This window comes from Asterias amurensis, chromosome 16 (assembly GCF_032118995.1).
Source record: "Asterias amurensis chromosome 16, ASM3211899v1".
Taxonomy (NCBI): domain Eukaryota; kingdom Metazoa; phylum Echinodermata; class Asteroidea; order Forcipulatida; family Asteriidae; genus Asterias; species Asterias amurensis.
This window is the reverse complement of record NC_092663.1, coordinates 2,043,706-2,068,094: the sequence shown is the minus strand read 5'-3', so window position 1 is coordinate 2,068,094 and position 24,389 is coordinate 2,043,706. Positions and strand designations below refer to the sequence as shown.

General features: G+C 38.6%; 1 protein-coding gene across 1 annotated transcript; it reads right to left on the bottom strand.

Moving 5' to 3' along the window:
• Nucleotides 1-2,602: 2,602 nt before the first annotated feature.
• Nucleotides 2,603-5,869, bottom strand: LOC139948929 (uncharacterized). Its single transcript, XM_071947300.1, has 5 exons — nt 5,570-5,869; nt 4,477-4,570; nt 3,789-4,004; nt 3,100-3,255; nt 2,603-2,977 (listed from the first exon to the last, which is right to left on the bottom strand). The coding sequence occupies exons 3-5, from the start codon at nt 3,999-4,001 to the stop codon at nt 2,807-2,809; spliced, it is 540 nt and encodes a 179-aa protein (XP_071803401.1). The 5' UTR covers nt 4,002-4,004; nt 4,477-4,570; nt 5,570-5,869; the 3' UTR covers nt 2,603-2,806.
• Nucleotides 5,870-24,389: the final 18,520 nt, after the last annotated feature.

Genomic DNA, 24,389 nt, shown 5'->3' with positions numbered 1-24,389 from the left:
GTAAATAATTTGAGTAATAACCAAACGTGTCAAGTGTCGTTAACAGGGCTCACCGGTAACAAAGATCAACAGTTCTGTTACTGAACCAGAGGGTCAATCAGGTCCTTAATTTTTTACTACTGGGGATTGGGTTGAGAGGGGAGGCATTTGTTTTTACAAAGCACTGTATGGTCTTGAGGCTGTAAATCTGGTCTCTCCCCCCCCCTTGGAAAATGTGTGTCCCCCAGCTACCCCCCTCCTAGTTACACCCCCTCCACCCCCCCCCCCCCCCCCCCCCCCCATTTACAGCCCCAACCTCCACTTTATGACGGACCTTGAACAAAGGGCCTCTTTTGAATCCTCCAATTCTCACGTTTGGGCAAATGTTTGTAAATTTGTAAGCCCAATCATTCATGGGGACTATAAATTATAGTAAACAAACAAAAAGGGATGGAATGGCTTTAAAAAGAGGAAATCAGGTAACACTAGCGTGATAGCGCCCTCTAGGCGTTTGCGGGAGTGGTGAGAATAGATTGTTTGTAATAGCGCCCTCAAGGCCTGATTGTGTAGTTGCCTTACCAATATTGAAGAAGAATAAAAACTGCCGCAGAGGGTGCACATGATCTATGTGAGATAGAGCGAAACAAAGATGATGGGTAAATTTCATTCGATCCAAAATACACTGACTCGTTCCAGATGGCCACTGCAGGACGTGGGAGCGATATGTTATAGCAAACTTGTTTCAGGTCAGCCAATCAAGTAAAACTAATTTGGTTTGCTTCTTGGCAATATTTTGCAAGAAAGAGACAGGTGTCTGTAATATAAATAGAAGTTGCTCCCAGTGATTCGACAAAAGAAACTTTGTCATTAAGAACTGCAACGAGAAACATAGACAGCCTCATATTCATGTGCAAGACGGAGATCAAAGAATATTGTATCTAAGGCTGGCGGGAACTTCTGCTGAGATGTGTTCTATTCCTTTTTGGCATTTAGTTGCACACTGATCATGATCGTATGGCGCCCTCTACAGTCGGCAATGAGACCATTCGGCCATTTTTCGCGCAATAGAAAAGTGTCACAGCGATTGACAAATAATACAAGGCAGTGCCAAAAACCGTGTATGTGTAGCATAGTCTTCTGAATCAGTCTTTCTCTGCACTTAAAATACCCTTTCGTCTTTAAACACTTTTGTTTTGACACGAACTTTAAAACTTTTAGTCATTTGAAAAACCAAGTGTCCATTGTGAAACTTGTCTTTAATAAATTCATAACAAAATTAACTAGGTAAATGCAACTCTCACTTTTCGGTGTTCGGGTGAAGGTAATTTTGAGTGAACTTGAAAAGGGGGGGGGGGGGGGGATGACTTGCTGTAGAGTGTTTGCCACCCGCAAAAACAAGTGCCTATAATTACACAAAAAAGGGTATGTCCAATCAATTCTCAATGCGTCATCTAGCCGGCGCGATGATCAGAGCAAAATCCACCGTGCAAGATGATGCTGTCATCATGGTATGATTGAAAGTTAAAAAAAAAAGGAGGCAATGTATATTTCTGTCCATCAAAATCGGCACTGCTGTGTCATTGCTTTTAAATGATGTTTTTGATTTCCTTAAATCGATCCAATAAAGGGAATCCTTAAAAAATAAATCTGGAAATTTGGTGTGGATTGTAACTTTAAAGTTTAGAGGAAAAAACCCGGGGGAAGACGGAACCACTGTGATCGATCTGGGCTTTGGCTGAACTTCTCCTGGGGCGACATCTTCATGGTGCTGAGAATAGTGATTGCCCCACTGGCGATCTGGTACAGCCAGTGTATTAAAGGCACTGGACAAAAGGCACTGGACACTATTGGTCAGCATAAACACAATTGTTAGCATTACAAAGTAAACACATTGAGAAAGGCTCCCTCTGAAGTAACGTATAGTTTTCGAGAAAGAAGTTCACTCAAACAAGTAATAAAATACTTCAGTTGAAGTCTTTTATTTATGCATCTGAAGCCTCAATATTGAGCCCCAAATGTTCACAGATTTGTTATTTTTATGCATTATGTCGGGATTCACCACACTCATATCCAAAACAGAGTCAAGCCTACTCTCTAAATGGAGTCCAGCAACTATGTCTAAAATGACTCTATTATAAGGTTCGACTGACACTCATTAGAGTCAAGTGCCATTCCTTTGGAAGGGGTCATAACGACTCTTGAAGAGTCATGGTAACTCTCTTCAGCGATTCCTTTTAGGGGTCAATGACTCTGTTCACGAGTCATGGTGACTTGTCTAGTGGAGTCAATTGCATTTGCAAAAGAACCGGGGGGGTGGTAACGGGGTAACGGGGGGGGGGGGGGGGGGGGTGGGGACATGGACCACAGAATCATGATGCGAACATTTTGCAATACTAGTGACACATAATATTCTTATATAGTTTTGGATGGGGCAAATCATAAGTATGTGACATATGAACAACATTTTCTTTCGGCTAACTTATACATAGCTCTCAATGGTTTTATTATAACTGTTTGCATTAACTTCAAATGCGATGTTAGAACTAACATTGTACAAATTAAAAAGTAATGCTAAGGGGAAAATTAAATTGCACGAAACAAAAATTACTTTTAGAATGTGACATTGCTCTTTGTTAAAATGTGACATGGCTCTTACATATTGTTAAAATAAAATAAAAACACAAGTTTTTGTATTTGGATTATTTCATTTGAATTATTTCATTGGTTGCTTGGATAAAAATAAGTTAAATAAGCATAATGTGCCATTGCTCTTATCTTAAAATTTAAATACAGCACCAGTTTTTGTATTCGAATGATTTCATTGGAATTATTTTATTGGTGGCTCTGAAGTCCGGGCCATTTCCATACATTCAGTGGCTAACTCTGAAAGTTTCCCCCTTGCCGACTTCAAGCAGATCAGTCTGTCTGAATACTTCTTCACACCATTGGTAAAATCTCCCAAGCTTCTCTCTGATAGTCTCATAAATTCTCTGGTGATCTGTTTTGAAAATGAGAACGAGGTTGGACTTGTATTATTTCAAGCAGCACATATACCCTAAATCTGCAAATCAAATGCAAGACACACACACACACACCTTTGATACATCAATCAAAACTTACCTCTTGCTCATTGAATAAAATCGGATAGGTGACCTTGATAGATGCCACCGACTTATTCTTAACAACTATTTCTTGACGTCTGTCAGCGAAGGTACTGTCCATTCTTGATGTTATTAGTTCCTGGTCACGTTTGTCTTTTTTCAGTTGGCTCTGTCTCTAAATAAGAATAAAGTAAAGACAACCATTACTTAATAATATTTTCATTGTTACAAAATACCACATCATCCATAAATTCTACTCATTATATTGGTCCAGAGTGTGTCACCAAATAAAAAGACAAAATGTAATTGTAAGTAGTAAAGTATTACTGGAACTTTACATAACAACTATGGACTGCAGGTGCATATACACTGAAGTGGAAGAACTGCCTAGAGATGAACAAAAGAAAGAGTAGAAACTAGAAAGTCAAGGTACAATGTAGGAAGCGGGAACAAGATTTTTAAGTATCCGAGTTGGTGGTAGGAAGAAGAAAACAGGCAAGTAAATGGGTTCATTGTGTCAGCAGTTTGGTGCAAAGTAAGAGGTATAAGGAGGAGTGAAGTTGTTGAAAAAAATATAAATATATATAGTTCCCACTGGTTCAAACAATCCAACAATAATATTGGGGAAAAAAATACCCAATGCAAAATACAGTTACACCGTTGCGAACAATACTATTAACAAAATGCCCTGCATAATATGTACTGTACCTGGAGTTGCTTGATGAATTGTTGTATTGTATCGTCACTGTCAGCTGCACTCCTTTCAGGTAGAAAATGAACTAGTCCCCATACATTTTTCACAGCACTCTTGCCACTTGGTGTAGCTGATGAGGCAGCAAGACGTTTAACAACTTGTGGTTGATCTCTGTCTCCACGCTTCCTGGAATTTTTAAATTTGTCCTTTATACGTTGATGCCACATGTACTAAATGATACAAAATGAAAAACAAACATGTTATTTTGGAGTTGTAACAGAAAAGATAAGTACCAACCATGTCATGACAGCTTTTTGGGTAATCAATCCTCTCTATTAAAGCACAGTGAAAAACAAGATGGAGATCTTAAGCTTAAATCTGCTATGATTGAAAAGCCTGTTAGATGTTTTTGTGAAGGGAAAACCAGCAGCATTGGACAGTAAACATAATTTATGGCTTTTCCTTAATACGCTGGCTTTGTTCTGCCAAACACATTCTAAATGCATGAGACCAATTTCCATCACGATTTATTCCATACACTATTTTGTTATAGATCTTGACATACATTTATGTCACAAATAAAAAAAATGCTGAAGGTCATGCTATTTTTCTATTTATCTAGAACCCACCAAATGTAATCTTTTTAATTACATAGACATGGGTAACCCAAGAGACTTCACAGCAAGCTTTTGCAATACTTACCACTGTATCTGTATATTTCAATCCCTCCGTCAAGTGTGGGTAATCTTGCAAAATTGAACGAGCGATGATGTTGTACTCTGTGTTGTCCAGGTAGCTATTTTTCAAGTAAACAATATGGAAACCAGTTTTCATACAAGATTGCTTGCTTACCAGGGCCCAATTTCATAAAGCGGCTAAGCGCACAAGTTCGCAAAGCACAGAAAAATGTTACTCAGCAGATGGAGGTTACCAGTCAAAATGCCATGTAACTGGTTCCCCGCAATTGTTTTACTTACTTTGAATAAATTTCAAGCAATATGTAATGCTTAAAAGCTCTAAGAAAATTGGGCAAAGGGCAATGACTTAATCATTCTTCACTTAGTAGAGGGTTAGAGCCAAAGTTCTGCAGTAAGCCGGGTATCGTGAAGTACACACCATACACAAGTGAACATTCCATACTGACCCATGAAATATACTTACATTTATACATAAGCACCTATTTTTGGCTTATAGTAAGCAGCACCGTAAAACTGAGCACAGATTTACATACAAGTTTCTTAAAATCTAGTCAAAAAAATCTCTCCCCTATATAAAATCAGACTACCATTTTGACACCCCCCCCCCCCTTTGCTACAATTTTTTTTTTTACAATGTGATCGCACACTTTTATACATCTTTGGACAATTTGTGACCCCACAACTGAATTTAAAGTTACGTTCTGTTGTGTGTACAAGGTCATAATGTTTCAACATACACTTGAATTGACGGGTAGTGTGTATGTACAATGGCTGCCTTTAAAAACTGGTACTGTACGGGGCTGGGCCATTATTTGAATGAAATGCTCAGCCTTGTCAGCCTAAATGTTAAATAAAAACATCCCCGTAATTAACTTATTAAATAATAAGCATAACGTCATGAACGTTAGCTGTGGCAATGACAATGCAAGACTGCATGAATGCCTTGTGTGTGTCCATCCGGAACGCTAGCTCCAGATCGAATCCTACCGATCGTACCCAGGATATTTTGTTTGTCTCCCACCACTTCTACTCTAACATGTCTAAACGCTAGGCCTACTCAACACCACATAACAATTACATGTTTTTTCATAACTTACAAAAAGTGCAATTTGACTCCACCGACAATCAAGTAGTTTGAGTTACAGCAATGACATTGGCAATGACTTTCTTCTTATCATCGGAAATCCAAGATGTCAACCAACATAGCAACGAACGTACGTCTGGATACCGCTGCCAGCTCTCATTGCTAGATTAGGTATAGAGTTAGTGACCAGACCACTACGGCTACTGCGCGCGCGCGAAATTTCTGACAAAAGTTCACTAACTTTGCAAGCCCGCCAATACGACTCTGGGCCGGAGCCAAAATGACTCTGATTGTAGTCCAATTGACCCTTAATGAGAGTAAAATGTTGTTTACTCTGCGTACAGAGTAATTCGACTCCAATATGGATATGAGTGCAAGTCAGAGTACTGGGCCCAATTTCATAGAGCTGCTGAGCACAAAAATTTGCTTAGCATGAAATTTCTTCCTTGTTAAAAACAGGATCACCAACCAAATTTTCATTTGTTGCATATTGCTTGTTACTTGTATTCAGTTGTTCTTTGTTTATCCTGAAAATCACATGGAAATGTGGTTGGTAATCCTGTTTTCATCAAGGAAGAAATTTCATGCTAAGCAAATTTGTGTGCTTAGCAGCTCTATGAAATTGGGCCCTGGTCTTTGACAATTACCAAACGTGTCCAGTGCCTTGAAGACCTCGCACTGTTCAGTGGTGATGTTCATTGATTCCGGGCTTGCGATTGCGGGCATTTGGTCCAGATTTTGGTCAAGCGAAGATCGTGGACGTGATTTTTTTCTCGGACGCGCGGAGTGACCGCTAGTAGCAATCTTGCTGTTCTGGGTCATGTCATTATTCGATATTAATAAATCCTGGGGAGATTTTCCCACCCGCATGTATATTATTGTTGATACACGAGGTTAAAAGGCAAAGGATGTTGTTTTAGATGTGGAGATTGTGATTATTTAAACGCTACCTGATGGAAGACTAAAAATAAGATGTAATCGGCAGTTTTGAGTTGCTCGATTTGGCATCTATAAAACTACGATCTCTGACATAAAACGATCTAACATCGCCTTAACGACAACAACAAACAAACAATAAAACAAAACACAAATCAACGGAAGTTGTCTGTCTATAATCAATAAATAAAAGTTTGTATTTGAAAAAAAATCATAAAAAAATAAATACTCAATGTTCAATGTACACAGAGTTGTCATTGTATGTAAATTTTCCATGAATTCATGCAGTGGCAAAACGATATTACATAATTTTCATTAGTAAGAGTTAATTCATTCTGCAAAAAATATTCATTAACATAAAACATAATATGCCTATAATGAGAAGCGCCAGAAATAAAATCAAAGTCAAAAATATTTTCTTCTCCGGGCTGCTCGCTCGCTGGACCGTGAAAACATTGCGATTAATCAAGAGAGCAACAAATTAACGATGATCAGAACCATGGTATCATTCAATACATCGCCGTCCAGGAACAAAATAATGTAATACCAGCCGAGAATCGGGTCGCGAGAGCCCCCGGGGCACGACGCTGGGAACGGGGTTCAGCTACCGTCCCTCGTGGGTCGTGGATCGTTCTCGTCGACGGTGAATGATTTTCCGATTGAGTGCGCACAGAGTGCATCCTAGGCCCACCGTTACTGCATGAGTGCTATTCCTAGGCTGTGGTTTTTGTGTGAGGTGGGGGGGGGGGGGAGGGGCTGTGCAGCCAGTTAAAATGATGGTGGTTATGTGATGGAATTTTGCTCTATATTCTGGTTATACTTTGATATCTTCTTTTTGTAATATATTTACTCGTACTAATAAATTCAAGCCACTAAAGTAGTGCGTCTCTACCCATGGAACACCCCTGTATTATCAGTTGATGTTGACGATACTTTGAAAACCTATTTACTCCGAATTGAGCCTTCAAACATTGATCTAGGTCCTATATTGGTATCAGCTGTGCAGCCCACACGCACACTTACGCTCTTACCATGTATATTTCATGTAAGAGATGCACTCCATTGGACAATTACTGCAATTATGTCCTTATTCGTTTGTGTAAATTGGGAACGGGCGCGTTTCCACCTTCCGGTTGGCGAATACCTTATCAATAGGCTTACATGATTTAAATTACTCCAGTGGCAAGGTTTTTGCCAGCGCCGGTCCACCGTTAAAAACACATTATTAGGGCTATACTGCAGACTTGTTTATAAGGTCGTACAAAGACGCCTGGAACTGGAGCTTTCTAGATTGTTAAAGTCGATTGGTAGGCGTACGTACATACAAACAATCAGAGTTGAAAATTCGAATTGAGGCGTACTAATGATGCTGGGTTCTTGTATAACGCCTAATCACACCCCTTGGGGCGTATTAAAGTGCTCAGTGTTTTTTCCTCAAGGTAGCTTATGTGGTGGTACGTTTTGAAGTATGAGACATGCTCAATGGTTTATAAGGTGCTGTGGCGCAATATGCTGTCGATCAGACCAGGAAGACCGGGCAAACTCCTTCTTTTTACGAGAGTGACCTGGGTTCCTTTTACGTGAATAACAACAACATACGGGACCAACGTCTTTACGTCCAATCCGAAGGACGCAGTAATAATAGTGGATAAGTGTTTTGACTTAAAGGACACCCGTGTCACGACCGGGACTCGAACCAGACAAACGTATGGCCAGTGTTCGTCATGTGAAAAATGTTTGTTAGTAGGGCGTGTACGTGAATCTAAAAAGAAATGTATGAATCTGTATACCTAGTATGGGGGTGAACAACACAGCTATCTCAAATCCTTGACTCAGTGTTGGCTTTTAAATGTTCGCTTTTCAAAAAATTTCCTATGCCCTTTGTAATCATTTTGATTTACTCCTTCGCCGACATTTTTAAATTAATTTACCATTCCCTCGTCACAATGCGCCGATGACACAGAGTACACACGCAAATATAATAACCGTAGACACAGGTTAAAGGCAGCCATACCTTTGGTTACTGTTCATGACTAGCATAAAAACCTGTAAAAAGTGTGACTCAATTGGTCATAAAGTTGCAAGAAAATAGTGGAAGAAACAACCGTGTTGCGCAAATCGGTGTACTTTCAGATGCCTATAATAAATGGCTTCACTGAAGTTTGTTTTAACATTTAAGTGAGAAAATACCTCCCCTCAAAAACTACCCCGTTACTTCAGAGGGAGCCGTTTCTCACAATGTTTTATACTTTCACCAAATCTTCGTTGCTCGTTAATATCAAGAAGGTTTCTTATCCTAACAATTATTTTGAGTAATAGTGTTCAGTGCCTTTAAGACGTACAAGGAAGACAGACAGTGACGGGGACAGAATGACAACCGAATATGCTGCACTGTTTGCTGGTTGCTCTTGAACAAACATAATAAGTCGCGCTATTTTAGTACAATATAGACAAGGTTCTGCGCCTCAATTTGCTCCAAATGTCCTCGAGTGCACAGAAAGTAATTGATATTATGCCCGTGTGATGCCGCTCGCTCGCAGCCATCCTTCGTTGTACAAATAAAAAGTGAGAGATGTGGAGAGACCACTGGTACCTTCCATCGCTCGGTTGTGGGTATACTTTGATGCAAGAAGCAAAAAACATCGGACCTGTCTATTAATTTAGAGAGTCTTTACGGCTTGAATAAAGTCCAATGAAAATTATTTATTTTCTGGCAATAAAGTGCCGGCTTTATTCGACTACCGGCCTAACCGAATCCCAGTTTCACCTTATTGCTATTTTATGATAGTGTGTGAAGACACTATTTTGTTTTCTCTGATTGAGAGGTTCATGCAAATCGTAAAAGAGGCTCATGCAAAATGTACCCTCAGAGACATCTTATGTTCATTATGCAAGTTTTTAAGAAATCATTTACACAGCTTATTCTTTTCATTTTACCCACAGGCAAAAAATACCCCATTCGGAAGAAAGATTCTGGAACATGAAAGCTTTACAAACGGAAAGACAGCTTCTGAAAAAAAAGGTAAGCCTTATCAAAATTCATATTTTTTTCTCTGGTTAAAGGCACTGGACAGTCTTGGTATTTACTTAAAAAAAAAACTTTCTTGGTAACGAGCATTGGAAAGCTATTGAGAGTATAAGACATTGCTAGAAACGGCTTCCTCTGAAGAAAAGTAGTTTTTGAGAAAGAGTTACAATTTCTCACTCGAACAATAAAATATTTCAGCTGGAGCCCTTTGTTGTACATCTGCTGTAAGCACACTATAAGTAATGCAAGAAGGGTGTTTTTTCTCTCATTAAAATCTTGCAAATGCAATGACCAATTGAGTCAAAATTTTCACAGATTTTTTTATTTTATGCATATGTTGGGATACACCAAGTGAGAAGACTGGTCTTTGACAACCATCGTGTCCAGTGCCTTTAAATTATCAAAGTCATCAACCAACTGTCATATCACTGAAGGGATATCAGAGAGCCTCTTCTCGCGTGAAATTTTGCAATCGCCACGGCACTAAAGTTGCCTTCGTTTGAGACGTGGAGGAACAGGTTTATGGTGTTTTCATTCGCAACATATTTATAACACTTAACACAAACTGACATGGCAAGGAGTGTGGATATTGACAATTCGGACTGGCGTTAATATAAACCACTGATGAACGTCAAGCCTGTCACAAATGCACTGTGCGTGATGAAAACCTGTCTAGGTGGACACTAAGAAGAACAAACAATCAAAGAACAGTTGGGGGAAACTTTAAAGTTACTTAAAGGTGCATTCACTTTGTGTAATATCAAGGTTTGATCAAAGTTGTATAGTTAAATTCACCGAAAGGCTTGGCCGGCAAATTGGAAGCCAGTAAATGTTGTAAATGGTGTTAGAACACATTAGTAGCAAATAATGTGTTGGAAGTTACGGTTTTGCTATTTGAAAAATGTTCGGATGACATTTTAAGTTCTTGTTGTCTTATGTAGAGTTGAGGACCCTTTTGACACTTCAAACGAATGAAACTTGTTTGAAACCACTGTTTTTACAGTATCATCGGGCTTAACCAAGCAAAATCATGCAACTTATGACTTCGATGCAGAGGTACCCGAAACAATAAATCTAAACAACGATGTTTTTGTCCTCACCAATTCGGTATATAACACCTTTAAGTAATAAAGTCTGAATTCGTGCCAAGTCCCAGTGAAGCTCAAATCGAAATAGATTGTTGTATGGACCGGGGCAAACCAACTACCGATCAACAGTCTGTGATAACTGATTGCTAGCTGCAAGACAAAATATTACTGATTAACCTCGTCCCCAGAATTTGATTTAAAGGTTATATTGTCGTATAAACACTTACATTTGGATTGGAGAAGGATGTATTGTCAAATAAGACCACTGAGGTAGTGGAGAAGGATGTGTTGTCAAATAAGACCACTGAGGTAGCTCAGTACTAAAGTGATGCGGTTATATTGGTTTTGAAAGTAAAGTACTTTTTTTGTAAGCTGATTTGAAATGAATTTGAATTGAGCATGATTGGAGATGAATGTTTATACAAAAAGTGAAGTAATGACACATGGACGAATGCAGTCCCATTTTAAAGAGGTAATATTCATACCGGTTATACATTCAGTAAGTCGCTATACCTCTGCTTCCATGTTCTGTTTGATCAGCATGTTTGAATTGATTGAAACATAACATTGTTAGACAAGGTTAGCCATAAAGTTTTTAAGTGATGTAGTTTGTTGAGGCCCTTATCCCTTCTTCAAATAATGTTAGCTGAGGGCAGCACGTATCATGCAACCATTCCGGTAATTTAGACGAGGTTTGAACGAAACGACGTAGGCCTAATCGTTTTAGGTTCCCGGGATTGATTCGGAACGGGAAAACGTATTGGTTTATGCTTTGGTTCCCAAGATTGATTCGAAACGGAAAGACATAAAATGGTTTAGGCTTTGGTTTCCAAGCCTAATTCGGAACGGAAAGACGAAATGGTTTAGGCTTTGGTTCCCAAGATTGATTCGGAACGGAACGGAACGGAAAAACGAAATGGTTTAGGCTTTGGTTCCCAAGACTGATTCGGAACGGAAAGACGTAATGGTTTAGGCTTTTGTTCCCAAGATTAATTCGGAACGGAACGGAACGGACAGACGAAATGGTTTAGGCTTTGGTTCCCAAGACTGATTCGGAACAGAAAGACGTAATGGTTTATGCTTTGGTTCCCAAGATTGATTCGGAACGGAAAGACGAAATGGTTTAGGCTTTGGTTCCCAAGATTGATTCGGAACGGAAAGACGTTATGGTTTAGGCTATGTTTCCCAAGATATATCCAGTGTATGTACTCTTGCAGGTACAAGCTGCATGTTAGCCACAAGTGAATTGGCCGTTATACTATCTTTTTCTGAGATTAATTATCTTTGTACTGAAAAGATTTTTTTGAAATGCTTTTGGCAAAACAAAATACCCACAAATTCTCATTGAAGTGTTGTTGACATACATTTTGTTTTAGATTACCTTCGTTGGTTCGCAGGTAACAAATCCTGCAGTCGATTTCACGAAACTTTATCTCGACTTGAGTTAGGACGAGTAACTCGTCCTAACTTAGGATGTGTTCAATGCGTCCTATAACGTCTATGGATACGGACCTTAACTCTTTGTAAATCCTAAGATTAATCCAAAGTTATGAAGAGTTTGGTGAAATCGACAGCTGTGCCTTAATGTCTATGGCGAATTCGTGATGGTGTTGGGGAAGGGGGTCTGTGTATAATGAGTTTACCCACGGCCCCGCCAATCTGCCTGCCTAGGGGTTGGTGAGGCGGCAATCATGATTCAATCTCTCTGCATGTTCCAACATGCCTCCAAGACATCACCGTCTAATAACATTTCATCATCATTTTTCCTTCTCTCAAACCATGACGACTCTCGCCTCTTGGTGAAGACCGATTTGGACTTCGGTTGGTAACCCCCCAACGATTGCCCCACGGCGTTTCGGCTCGGCACGTGGCGGCGCCTAGACTTACACTCGATCAAGCTTACACACACCCCACCACCACATAAAATAATAATCTCTAGTCTTCATTAAGTACTGGAAAAAACTTGTGCATCATTTCGGTTTGTGCGTTGGTGACCCATTATGGCCATTAAGGGATGGGTAATGGTACGCTCGGGTGGTTTCATAACTCATTTAATATTTGGCCGGGTGCAAACGAGGCTTGGCTTATGTGAATTAGCACACACTCGGATAAGTCTGCATCACACAATTTTTATTGGCGAATTTTGAAAACTTGATGAATAACCAAGGATGGAACCAAGAACTAGGTTGACGAGATTTCTTGGTCTTTATACATAAGCTGTCTAAAAAACAGTATTTGAAAAAAAAGTTTATTTAATTTTGGTTTGAATGAAGGGCAGAAACAAAAATATGGTTTCTAATCTTTGCATAAATCAAATACTTGTTTAAACCTGTTTTAAAGATTAGATTTACGTTGGTGAGCATTCCAAGCTTGTCGATCATTATTTGTTAAACGGGCACCAAGCATTACCCAATTTCTCTCAAATATTACCAAAAGGTCCACCACCTTGGTTCTTTTAAGAACCATCCCCAGCTCTGACGATATCGTTCCCAGGTTGCAATCACAAAGCTCCACACTCTCCACCCAGACGCTTTAATCCATAAACCCGTTCAGTTCGGCACTCGCTCTTTTTTGTTTCGGTTCGTTTATCACGTATACAAGGCGACTCGTTCTCAATTCATTTATGCCACACACGCCGTCGAAAGTACTTTGGGGAAAAAGACATGGATTGGAATTTTGGCTGCGTAACGAGAAAACCAATAGCAGGCATGTAAATAAAGTAAACTTAATATTAAAAGACAGCCAACTTCTCGGATGGGAACCCTCTCTTAACTTGAGTGGAAAATTGTGCCCAGGGGGCGAAGAGACGCAAATCATTGTATCAGTGCAACTTGAGAAGAATAACTTGGCCTGTGTACTGTGAGACGGAGGCATGCACTGTATTAAAGCAGTACGGGATGCCAATTGGGAAAACTAACATATTCAAAAACTTGGTCAATATTAGACTTCAGGATAATCTTGATAAAGGGAGACTGTTAATATGAAAGCACACGTGATCACTTCCGACACCGGCAGTTGATTCTCAACGTGAAAGATTCCTTTAAAACAATTTCCGATATCTCTGTTGTAAAAACTGAAACGGTGAGACTTACAATTCTCCTCGGCTTTATGTTCAGTTATTTAAAGGCATGGATATAATTCTAATTGTTTATGAATTGGTAACATTGATGGCTAAATTTTCACGTTTTTTTTTCTGGATACCTTCCCTGAATCCTTTGCGACTCTTTTTGCTATATTAAATGGATTTGTATTTGTTTGTACTTGTTTATGCGACAGAATTTAAGAAGGTCTGGTTGGATCGAAAGCTAAGGCCATCTACCATACTCATTTTATAGTAGGCCTATAATAATATGATAGTAAAGTCCCCTTGGTGGCTGGAGCACTATCTTTATAATGTAAGCTGTTGAGTCGCATTTACTTTATGGTGACGTGTAAACCAAACTAAGTTACCGAAGTTTATGTGATGTTTCCACTGGGATGGTTTGCCGACTATATAATTCAGATTCAGATATTATTCGGCATGGTTTAAAAAGTAAGATGATATCGAAAAAGGTGCCAACGGGAAATGAGAATCGGTGAGTCTATGTCGATTGATTTCGTAGATATACACCCAAAGATCCATAATTGTCCATTCATGTATTGGAAGGATCAAAGCAGCATGGAACATCATCTGATAACAGAAAAAGAGCCCCACGGTAAAATAAGATTCATTGGTTGATTCTAGCAATATACTTCAATTTGTTTTACTTTTCAAGACAAGATAGTTTAATGCTTACTTCAAGCAAATCGTGAAGGAAAGTTCGTTTGCAGGTTCAAGATAACAAAAACGTGCCCAAGGAAAAGTAATTTGATTTTAAAAACAATCTTGATGGAATAATGCGTTTAGCGAGTGCTTGATGTACGGTAGTTCTAGCAATTATGCGAGCACAATCTCAGTAGTCAAAGAACCATCAGCCGCACCATTCAATGTCAAAATAAGATCAACATAAATGATTATCAAAATACAATAGTGAGGGCTTACCTGAAACAACAATAGTTGTTTACAACTAGGTAAGTGATGTTTGAAGCTTTAATAGTAACAATAAAGACCTGTTATGCTCACATATCCACCCGGTGTGCAAGCCGTAGAAGTCGTTGCAAGGTGTGAACGATGATAATAAACTAATAGTTGTAAACTTGCGAGTAACCATGTATTATCTTCTGAGTGAGTGCTGGCTCTGAAAAGAGCCGGTTTGGTCTCGACGATTTGAACATACTCTGCCCGTCTTCCGTCTTTATTGCGAACATGTAATAACTTGTAGTTGTAGTTGTAATTGTTAATGACAAAGAAAAGTTCAGATGGAGTGTCGACACGTCAGGTCATAATCGATCTTCGATATTTGTAGACCATAGGTCCTTATGGTTGTCAGGCAGTTTGCATTAATACTCCCAATAGCTTCTTTTATTTTTTCATTTTGAATTGTGCTCCTAGATCCTAACTACGCTTGAAACAATTAACAGAAATAAACACCGCTTATAAATCTTAGTGCTTGTTTGATCGTCATCTGGAAAACATGGATATATACCTTTATCATGTTCTCACCGTGGTGGTCAAGTTCCCTGTATCCATTATCATAAAAGAACCAGACTATTTTTCCCGCCCGCGATTTAATTACATTGAGATGAATTGGGGAAAAAACAAGATGGATGTGCAATGATGAAAGTCTCTTCTTTGTTTTTCTTGGTATTTCGCACAAAATTTAAGAGCATTACTTTCTCTTCAACTTTACACATTACCTTTTATAGTTCTACCCATATAAATAACCTACTTGTCCCAGTTCTCTATACTTGATTCTTTGATCGTGCTTGACTTCCGCCCTATACCACTTATGGTTGCGGAGCCGAGTAATGCTTGCCTACAGATGCAGTGCCGACTATGCCGTGCCAATTTAAAAGATTAGATTCCAGCCAACTACTCTAAAGAACCGTGGGTGAAAAGAGGGACATTTTGGTTGTAAAGGGAACACTTCTGTTAATGTTAGGCCTCGATACATGAAATCAGATCATGCAAGTGTTGTCTTTATGGGAAAGTGGAACACTACATAACGGCTTAACTGCTTTAACTTAAAATTATGGATATAGACAATACGTTATTATCCATTTTTATTTACCAGGTGACCTTTGCTTTGCTTAGAAATAAATTAATATATTGTGCAATTATCGTAATCAAATTTATGAGATTGGAAATAAATTTATGAGATTGGAAACTACATAGCAATTACACGTGTAGTTCAGTGCGGAGAACAACGAAGACGCCAGCCTGTAGTTATTATTTTTATTTTTATATTTTTAAATGAGCTAACTAAGTCCACTTTTTGTGAGAACGGGGATCATGATAATTTATGCGAAATAAATGTCCGAACAGTTGCTGTCATAGCGATTGTTTTTAACTCTCATTTAAATAATGTTTTTATGCAAAAGTATTTATTCTGAGAGAAGATTCGGCATTCCTTTTGTCGACGTCAGATGTTTGTGTGTGTGTACTTTTCAAATTATTTTCCGAGCGGTACCAAGAAACTAATCAGTCACCGAAAGTAGCATAAGTTCAGATGCATCAACGGCAACAACAAATTTCTATTCTAGCAATATTATTTATTATAAATTATGTGAACCAGAATTTGTTAAAAACAAACATATATATGAATTTTTAAATTAAACTTTACTACTGATACCCCTTTAAACATTTGCAAAGGTTTCAAGGCAGTTAACATCGAGTAGTTGTTATTTTGATTATTATAAAGAAGTTTTGAGAGAATTCTCAGTTTTGTGAGGATTTTGTCTTTACTGAAAGTCGTAAAGTTGTCTTCTCGCTTCCGATGTCAGAAGGGATTGTTATTCGAAATAGCATGTTAAAAATGTTAACTTCGGGGAAAACACAACCACCTACGGGTTAAGTGGTGAGTCCTGTACAAAAGCATTGCTTGAAGTTGTTATCTCGCTGCATGGAATAGGCTATGAGAAGCAAGTGAATAGGAATGTAGTGTTTGGGTAACGTCGAGCACAACCGCTCTTATAGCGTTGTGCGTGGGCCTAGGGGCTAAACGATCAGGAGTCGTAAACCTGCAATAAAAATGCCGCAGCCATCACAGAAAGGCATTTTTTTTTAGTTGAGATGTTGTTTAAAGGAACATTACAGAATTGGTAAAGAAAATAGAAGAAAAAAAAAACTCGTCTAAGACCACAGATTTACATAAAACTTATAGACGGTTTAATGATAATGACGGTAGAAAATTTCCCCTGAAATATTTCTTTCTGAAATGTCATATTTGATGGGAAATAACAAGACTCATTTCCCGCTTGGAGTTTATCGCTCAGTGAGCGTTTTATTAAAAGAGAAAAGGTTTCAAACCGATGTCATGCAAGATGTATAATCGGTTTTTCATTATCTCGAACTTCTACAGGTTTGTCAGATTATGGATGTTGGATAACATAAAGTGCTTAAACTCCCCCAAAATATGTTTACTGGCAAAAACTAAGTTCTGTAATTTTCCTTCAAAGTCTACCGTGTATCAACACGAAACCTGATGCTAACTTATATAATAACCCTGTCAATTTGAACAAAAACTCAATGATTTTAACACCTTCATGTCGCATTCAATTTCGTTTGAAAATAAATGGGCTATCGCGCAACCATTCATCAGTCAAAGGAGTAATTCTTTTTTGGCAGTTTGGCATTACCAAAATTTCGCAGCTGCAAGATAATGTGGGCCATTCAATTTCAAATGAGAAGCATGAGTTGATGAGTGTAAAGCCAGCAGTTTAAAATCTCATTGACGTAAAATGACACTTAATCCGTGCAACCTTTATTTCTACGTTACAAGTATGACCAAATACCATTCAGTGACACTTTTTTGGAACACAATACATCTTTACTTCTTGCATATAAAAGGGCCGTTTCAAATGTTTACTCCACCGTGGAACTTTCAACGTATTAGCCATTCATTAACACATTGTACCTTAAGTGTATGTATTGTTCATTAAGATATGTTCATTATTGAGGCAGAAATGTTGCCGCCGCACTGGCCTAACTCCTTTCTTGCTGATATCCAAACACCGAGCGATAATCAATGCAGCCGCGAAGCCCTAGGGCGCCAGGCAAAGCATACTGGAGGACCAAAGATATATAAAAAGAGAGAATATCATGTCGCCTGCTAGCGGCCAGAATCAATCGTGGGATATTATAGTCTCGTTATGTTGCCGTGTACATATTCCCGTAGTGGCCGTTGGGTATCTTTAACATCATAATGTGAGGAAAAAAGTCCAGAGTAAGTAGTCACAGCAGTGTGTTCTTGTGTGATGTAAATAGTTTAGATGAAAAACAAAATGGTCTTCTCCAGAGCATACTGATCGAAATGTTGAGTCGCTAACCACCGGTTATTATGAGAACCAACACTTGGTCAAAAGAGATGTTCACATGGTGTTACCACAAACCTCTCTTAGTTACATTTTTACAATGTGAAGTTTCAAATCCTATTTAAAAATGGTTCCAAAACAACAAGTCGTAAAAAGGAAACAATACAATCGAATGCAACAACAAACAGGTTAAAAATAACCACAACATAGTTTTTGTTTGTATTATGGGTTGTGTGTGTGTGTGGGGGGGGGGGGATATTTTTTGGTTATAAAAAGGGCGCCCCCAAGAGTAAGAGTCTTACGATGAAATAACAGTTGTGTACACTCGAGGTTGGTTTGTGAAAGCTTAGATGTAGATTTGACTTTGCCGTAGGTGTACTCGTTCCATTATGAATCAGGCAGTACAGGTATACGCGCCTAAAAGTCTGCCCTTCGCGCATTATTGTTTTTGTCCTGAGTCAATAACTTGAAAGTACACCAGACGATTTGAATTCCCATCGATGGAAGCATGGAGACGAGTGCCCATCTTGAAGACTTTGTGTTGTTTTGGCAGTTATCGAACCAAATCGATCAAAGCGATTGCGTGTTTGCATCCAAGCTTAAACAACCTTAACCCCCAAAGCGCGGGGGTGGCCAGTTTGAAAAAAACAAACCCAACATAAAAACAACCCAGAGAAAATACCACTTCTTTTGTTCTCGCAAACAATATGTGAAATTATGAACTTATCCTAACAAGTTTAGAATTGTATCACTATCTTCCACATTATTGATCAAATCATCTGAGAAAAACTTGAGCAAGTCGAGAAAATTGTGCTTGTAAACAACGGCATATACCCTTTACACCCACACAGCTCGATGTTGCAGGCACTATGTGGACATTCCGTACATTAAAGGAAAATAACACTGTGCGTTGTAGTCAATATTATGGTGTTTAACTCTTACATTTTGTGGACTTTTTTTTGTTCTTAGGGCCACACTTTGTATGTAGCATTAAAACAAAAGCGCATGGGTGGGGCAGATGAAAAAAAAATTGGAAAAAAGTCAAAACCACCAATATTGTAACAAATGAAACCATATGAAGAACTTGTATTAAATGCAGTGGACACTCATAGGAGCGCGCAGGTATAAACGGAACAATGTGTGTTCTGAAAGCAAGACTCCAAAAGCACCAAAGTGCGCTCGCTATTGGTAATTACTCAAAATAATTATTTGCATAAAACCTTTCTTGGTGAAGAGTAATGGGGAGAGGTTGGTGGTATAAATGATTGTTAGAAACGGCTCCCTCTAAAGTGCCGTAGTTTTTGAGAAAGAAGTAATTTTCTACAAATTTGATTTCGATACCTCAGATTTAGAACTTGAGGTCTCGAAATCAACCATCTAAACGCACACAAGTTCGAATGACAAGGTTTTTTCTTCTTTCAATGTTATCTCGCAACTTCAAAGACCGATTGAGCTCAAATTTTCACAGGTTTGTTATTTTATGCATATGTTGAGATACACCAGCTGTGAAGGCTTGTCTTTGACAATTATACCAATAGTGTCCACTGCCTTTAAGTAAAAAAGATACCACTACTGTTTTCGTGCAAACAGCAGAAGATGAGATCTAACCTATAGGTGAATTTATAAATGTATCTAACAATATTGCAAAACTGTCACATTTGCACTCATTGTCAATAATTTCCCATGGCTGCGGGAGATTATGCTTCGTGTAAAGAATAGTGTTCATGCAGCAAGAAATATCCACACGGCACAATTGAAATGTGATTCCCTTTAATGCAATTTTTAAAGGCGTTCGCAGCAAAACACCGTGCGTCAATGTTCGTCAAATCAAGCACCCCGGTCAGATGCAGATTTCGTCCCTGAATCAATTGCAAGTATCGCTTCCCCGGTAGCCCACGGCTAGGGAAGTCGGATAAAATTTCAGCCATATCTCGGAGCTTCGTTCAAGTTCATTGAGATATTGTTAGAGATAACACGCAGGTTTTGCACTGTCGCACAGTGTAAATGTGTTCAAGCTACGGTTTTGTTGTTCGTCCTTGCCCTATACTAAGATGCTTGAAGAAAGCAGACAATTTACCTATGTGATCGTACAAATTGTTAAAGTTATTATCGGTTTAAGGTTGTTGGTCCTTGCCTTTATACCTAGGTGCTTAAAGAAAACAAACATGTCTTCTTCTATGTGAACGTAGTCCTTTTAGTCGCGAAATAATTTGAATGTTTCGAGATATTGTTAGAGAAACAACGCAGGTTTGGTTTTGTCCACAGTGCAAAATGTTCATGGAGAGACCGGTTCGTATTTTGTGCGAATTCTGCGAATTCTAAACGAATTTGGACGTAACAGTGCAATTTTGCGCAGCGAATGAGCGGTTGAGCACAATTCAACTGATACGAATTATTCGTTGCGAATTAGTGACGTTAAAATTTGCTTCGCATTCGCATTTAAAGGAAGTAAGAAACGGGCCTCAAGGTGTTATAGCTTAGAGAAAGCAACAGTTAATCTCTGTGAAGGTAGAAACTGCTAATGATAAATGAAAGTCAAAATTTTAAGGGTCATTTGAATTTAACTACCAGTTAATAATTCGCGATATACCTGTGCGTGTGCCCATTTTGCACTCATTTGTCTTTAGCTTTACGTTTGTCCAGCAAACAGGCTTACAGTTTTGTCGAGCGAAAAGGCTCATCAAAGCCCCAACAAGTGGCATGATCAAAAGAAAAGTTACACTAACCAAACTAAGACGGTCGCGAGGGATCTTCTTTGAGAGAAGATACTTTTTTCAAGACGAGGATGAGAATTTCAATTTCTCCAAAAAAGATCCTCCGCAATTAACTTTCCATCGCGTGTGGGTTTTGTAATCCCCGCTCATCCAACATCATGAATTTTTCAAAAGGCCAACCGGGTCCTTCTTAATCAAACCGGGACTCATTGCTGTTTGAGCAGCCGCGTTCCGGTTTCACGCTCCGGGTGTCAGCGAAATACAACCGGTGATCTAATGCTAACTTTTTGAAGCGGTTTCCGCGGTGGAAATGTTCATCCCTGGCTTGCTTGTCAATAACATTTTTTCTCGATGCTGTTCGATTTCCCTTTGCCTAGCCTCGAACCTGGACCTGTCCGTGCGTGGTCGGTGTTGAAGATGACACCTGCCATGTAACCAGGTCTTGGCTCCGCCGATCCCACGAGGCGCTAGACGGTCTAATGAGGCCGGGTTTGGCTCGCGGATTTCACGGGGACACCTTTTAGAAGGGTTTGGGCGGATTGCTTTTAATTATAGGGGACCCTTATCCTCACGGGAATTTTCATTTTGGTTCTGAGCAACTATTATGAAAGCATCGTTGAACCCGTCTCCTGACATCCATCAAAGCTTTTACCTTCTTCAGATTTGAATTACAAGAAAATCTTGCGCCGCCGGATTTTTTATTTTATACTCCACCTTCGAAATAAACTGAATGTAATAATCCTTGTCGGCTTGTCTTCAAATTAGATCCATCAGAATACGATTTGACCCAGAAATAGGTTTGAATCCATTCCATTAAAGTCACAACATGATGTATAAGTCTTAGATGTTCCTAACGGCAGATTGTGAGCTAATTCGAATTCTTGGGAAAAGACTAAACCCTTAATTCAAGTTGGCTTCCCTTGCTAACCTTTTAGTAATTGGGTCGTCGTTTCACTGTTACCCCGGAAAACAAGAAAACTGTCCTTGATACCGCTTAAAAGAATGCTTCTTAAAGACACTGGAGACTTTTGGTATTTACTCAAGGTAATGTTTAGCCTAACAACCTACTTGTTGAAGATCAATGGAGAGTTGTTGATAGTATAAAACATTGTGAGAAACGGCTCCCTCTGAAGCAAAGTAGTTTTCAAAAAAGAAGTAATTTCCACTAAAACATTTGAATTGATTTCGAGACTTAATGCGGTCTCGAAATCAAGCATCTGAAAGCACAACTTGTTCGAAAAGGGTGTTTTTTTTCTTCCTTTATTATCTCACAACTTAGACGACCTATTGAGTTAATTTCACAGTTTTTATATTTTATGCATTATCATTTTGAGGTACACTAAGTGAAAAGACTGGTCTTTGACAATTACCAAAGGTGTCCAATGCCTTTAAAACTATATTATGCACAATGATACTTTGTGAAAAGATACAAACATAAAGCTGTTACATTTATTTTAGACCCAGAAAACATGCAGTTTCTTCGAAAGGAAATAAGAAGGGGACATTTTGGCATGTTTTTGTAAACAAGAGTCTGCAGGGGAACGTTATAAATAACACAAAATGGCTTATTCCGTGCATGAACGGTTGATTGGATCACCCCTTTTTTTTGAAGCAATATCAAGATTTGTAATCCTCCCCATATTTATAAATATCGCCTTACAAAACATCAGAGTGATTATTCAAACAGCGGTATCGTCCGTAAACTTGAAAGATTAATTTCAGCTTATCTGACATATCTTTATTTCTAATCCATGACATGGGCTGATACATTTCACCGTGATAAAAACACAAAACATGAAGAATTTTCAACTTTAATGGGTCGATGCTTCCCTTTGGATGAAACGTAAACCAACTTAATATGACAAGACTCCGAGTATTTTGTCATAAAACCAGAAGCATACACAGATGCGACTTACAAAACAAAATCCATCGAGAATTTCGTCGAAGTAATAAACTCATTCTTTTAGCAAAATAACGTGGACTTAATTTCGTCGTGATGGAAACAAATACCATGAAGGATTTGTGATTTAAAGGATAAACGGATCCCTCAAGATAAAACGTCAACCAAAATAATATGACAAGTCTAAGAATAATTTCGATCTTAAACTCAGAAGCATGTACAGGACTAGTGATGACTTTTTTCTTTTCTTTTTTGCGCAAGATAAAAAGATAATCTGTAAAAGTTTAAGCGCGTTGATGTAAATTCTCTCTATTGGAAAAAACAACGTTAAGTTGATGAGTCACACGCTGTTTTGTGAATGTTAAGAACAATAATGTCTGCTTGAGCTGTCTGGCTTTGGTTTAATGTGTGTAAATGAAAAGTTATGGAAATAAACTCAACTTCATGCTTCGATGGGGTATACGGCAATCATCGGCTGCATTATGGTCTTGTACAACTATATGCTATACCGTGATTAGGTGCGGTAATCAATTATTAAAGCGATTAAACTTACGCTGTACCGTGATTAGGTGCTGCGGTAATCAATGATTAGTTCTCTACTATTCTTGTCAGAGTAAAATTCCATACAACTTATGTTGTTTTTATAAGATAAACAATGAATAGTTTTACTGTCATTTCTTTTCTTCGCCACAGCCATTTTCCTTGACCGGAGTGGCAAATTAGCAAGGACGTCCAGCTCAAGGAAAGAATACCTTCTTAAGATGAACAGCCTTTAATGAACGCTTGCTATACTAAAACTCATAATTTAAGTCTTTTTTTTTTCAACTTCAGATGTGTATAAGATAACCATTAATAGTCCTGCACTATTTGTATTTCTTGACCGGAAGGGCAAATCAACTAGGACTTCCATCTCAAGGAAAGACTACTTTTCTAAAAGCTGTTAATTTTCACTGCTGGGTGTACTCCACTCGTAAAGTCCGCTTTATATCGGTATTATGGAATGGACCTCGGGAACCTATGCCAGGTGTATTCTAGAGCGAGAGAAAACATACTAGGATGGATTGATCGCTACTTCGCCACAGGATAATGGGATGTTCCAATTCGAGATCTCTTTAGATAGCTTCAATACCCTCGATCATTGTCTCGGGTTAAGGGATACTCATCATTTCAGAGTGCTCTGAGGGCTGGCTGTCGTATGTGGGTTTGGAAACTTTAGCCTCGAGAGGCCATTTCAGACACAGCTGGATTTTATGTTGCTCTTGGGAGGAAATATAATGTCAAGTAAAGATCAAACATGTTTGCTGGAGCCAGTGATGGGGAAATGTTTTTACTGGAGATGTTGAGAAAGTCAATAATAATGCCCTGTTGCACAACGTTGTTTAAAGACAAGGAAGATGCTTTCGTGATGATAATTTTCTGTTGTGCTCGTTTGTGGTCACTTAACCAGTCTTTCTGATAAACAGATTCTCCATGGATGCTAACACCTTAAAGATTTCTTATATTCAGCTGATTTCTTCTCATATTAATTCAACATTTAAAAATACTATACCAAATCATTGAAAGTTTGTAATTTCCTCTTTTGTGGTGAATACAGTTTGGAAGATATATATATTTGTTTAGTGTCACTCTGTTCCTTTAACTGTTATTGCGGTTGATATTGCTTTGATACCGCTTAAATACCACGTGTTGACATATCAAGTTGTCCCAGATGAAATATAAGATGCAATCATTTGTAAAGGCTTCGGGATCAGGACTTTAAAATCAATTGGGACTTG

Bases quoted from the DNA above. Each gene is read 5' to 3' on its own strand.
- LOC139948929 (XM_071947300.1), bottom strand. From the start codon at position 4,001: ATGTGGCATCAACGTATAAAGGACAAATTTAAAAATTCCAGGAAGCGT. The intron at 3,256-3,788 runs GTACAGTACATA...ATTCTTATTTAG, and splicing joins AATTCATCAAGCAACTCCAG to AGACAGAGCCAACTGAAAAA. The intron at 2,978-3,099 runs GTAAGTTTTGAT...TTTTCAAAACAG, and splicing joins TTTTATTCAATGAGCAAGAG to ATCACCAGAGAATTTATGAG.